At 44.2% G+C, this 2,664-nt stretch overlaps 1 protein-coding gene across 1 annotated transcript in view; it reads right to left on the reverse strand.

The window, feature by feature from the left end:
• Positions 1–676: 676 nt before the first annotated feature.
• Positions 677–2,664, reverse strand: part of LOC145867110 (tripartite motif-containing protein 16) — a 13,470-nt gene continuing 11,482 nt past the window's right edge. The window contains exon 6 of the mRNA XM_082971156.1: positions 677–2,535. Coding sequence (XP_082827282.1) covers positions 2,021–2,535 — 515 coding nt within the window. The 3' untranslated portion in view covers positions 677–2,020. The remainder of the gene's footprint in view (positions 2,536–2,664) is intronic.

Below are 2,664 nucleotides of genomic sequence, written 5' to 3' on the forward strand. Positions count from 1 at the left end.
CTACACCAGCATGACTAGTATCTATGTGGACCCTACTACAGTTTAACCAGCTCAGCTATAGACTACACCAGCATGACTAGTATCTATGTGGACCCTACTACAGTTTAACCAGCTCAGCTATAGACTACACCAGCATGACTAGTATCTATGTGGACCCTACTACAGTTTAACCAGCTCAGCTATAGACTACACCAGCATGACTAGTATCTATGTGGACCCTACTACAGTTTAACCAGCTCAGCTATAGACTACACCAGCATGACTAGTATCTATGTGGACCCTACTACAGTTTAACCAGCTCAGCTATAGACTACACCAGCATGACTAGTATCTATGTGGACCCTACTACAGTTTAACCAGCTCAGCTATAGACTACACCAGCATGACTAGTATATATGTGGACCCTACTACAGTTTAACCAGCTCAGCTATAGACTACACCAGCATGACTAGTATCTATGTGGACCCTACTACAGTTTAACCAGCTCAGCTATAGACTACACCAGCATGACTAGTATCTATGTGGACCCTACTACAGTTTAACCAGCTCAGCTATAGACTACACCAGCATGACTAGTATCTATGTGGACCCTACTACAGTTTAACCAGCTCAGCTATAGACTACACCAGCATGACTAGTATCTATGTGGACCCTACTACAGTTTAACCAGCTCAGCTATAGACTACACCAGCATGACTAGTATCTATGTGGACCCTACTACAGTTTAACCAGCTCAGCTATAGACTACACCAGCATGACTAGTATCTATGTGGACCCTACTACAGTTTAACCAGCTCAGCTATAGACTACACCAGCACGACTAGTATCTATGTGGACCCTACTACAGTTTAACCAGCTCAGCTATAGACTACACCAGCACGACTAGTATCTATGTGGACCCTACTACAGTTTAACCAGCTCAGCTATAGACTACACCAGCATGACTAGTATCTATGTGGACCCTACTACAGTTTAACCAGCTCAGCTATAGACTACACCAGCATGACTAGTATCTATGTGGATCCTACTACAGTTTAACCAGCTCAGCTATAGACTACACCAGCGTGACTAGTATCTATGTGGACCCTACTACAGTTTAACCAGCTCAGCTATAGACTACACCAGCGTGACTAGTATCTATGTGGACCCTACTACAGTTTAACCAGCTCAGCTATAGACTACACCAGCGTGACTAGTATCTATGTGGACCCTACTACAGTTTAACCAGCTCAGCTATAGACTACACCAGCATGACTAGTATCTATGTGGACCCTACTACAGTTTAACCAGCTCAGCTATAGACTACACCAGCATGACTAGTATCTATGTGGACCCTACTACAGTTTAACCAGCTCAGCTATAGACTACACCAGCATGGACTAGTATCTATGTGGACCCTACTACAGTTTAACCAGCTCAGCTATAGACTACACCAGCATGACTAGTATCTATGTGGACCCTACTACAGTTTAACCAGCTCAGCTATAGACTACACCAGCATGACTAGTATCTATGTGGACCCTACTACAGTTTAACCAGCTCAGCTATAGACTACACCAGCATGACTAGTATCTATGTGGACCCTACTACAGTTTAACCAGCTCAGCTATAGACTACACCAGCATGACTAGTAACTATGTGGACCCTCCTACAGTTTAACCAGCTCAGCTATAGACTACACCAGCATGACTAGTATCTATGTGGACCCTACTACAGTTTAACCAGCTCAGCTATAGACTACACCAGCACGACTAGTATCTATGTGGACCCTACTACAGTTTAACCAGCTCAGCTATAGACTACACCAGCATGACTAGTATCTATGTGGACCCTACTACAGTTTAACCAGCTCGGCTATAGACTACACCAGCATGACTAGTATCTATGTGGACCCTACTACAGTTTAACCAGCTCAGCTATAGACTACACCAGCATGACTAGTATCTATGTGGACCCTACTACAGTTTAACCAGCTCAGCTATAGACTACACCAGCATGACTAGTATCTATGTGGACCCTACTACAGTTTAACCAGCTCAGCAGTACTATTATAATAGATATTAAACCCAGGATAGAGGGGCTGAGTGAATGTGGTCTGGACTCTGTGGAGGAGGGTCATTGTGTCAGAGACACTGTAGAAGGACAGAGTACCTGCCTTGTGATCCAGGTACACTCCTACTCTGGAGGACTGAGGGTCTGATACTTTAGTCACAACATTATTGTGTCTGAAATAATAACCATCACTACAGCACAGTAAACTCCAGGACTTGTTATTGTATCCAAATCTATTACCTCTCTCTGTTCTGCTGATGTCTTTATATGAGACTGCTGTATCAACACCACCAGTCCTCTCCACCTCCCAGTAACAGCGTCCAGACAGACCCTCTCTACACAGAACCTGGTAATGGTTGGTGAATCTGTCTGGATGACCAGGATATGGTTGGACTTGGTCTGTACAGGTCACCTTTCTGTTCCCTTTAGACAGAGAGAGGTGTGTGCGTGCTGTGTTTGGGTCCAGTGTGAGCTGACAGGAATCTGGGAGAAGAGCAGAGACCAATGAGGGGAGTCAGAACAATAAGTTAAGTCAGATACTGTATCTACCCTGTCTTTGATTAGAGCACAGCAGAGATCAAATCAGAGAAATATGAGGAGTCAGATAGATAC

Source organism: Salmo salar, unplaced genomic scaffold (genome assembly GCF_965601325.2).
Source record: "Salmo salar unplaced genomic scaffold, fSalSal1 ptg000206l, whole genome shotgun sequence".
In the NCBI taxonomy this organism is placed as follows: Eukaryota; Metazoa; Chordata; class Actinopteri; order Salmoniformes; family Salmonidae; genus Salmo; species Salmo salar.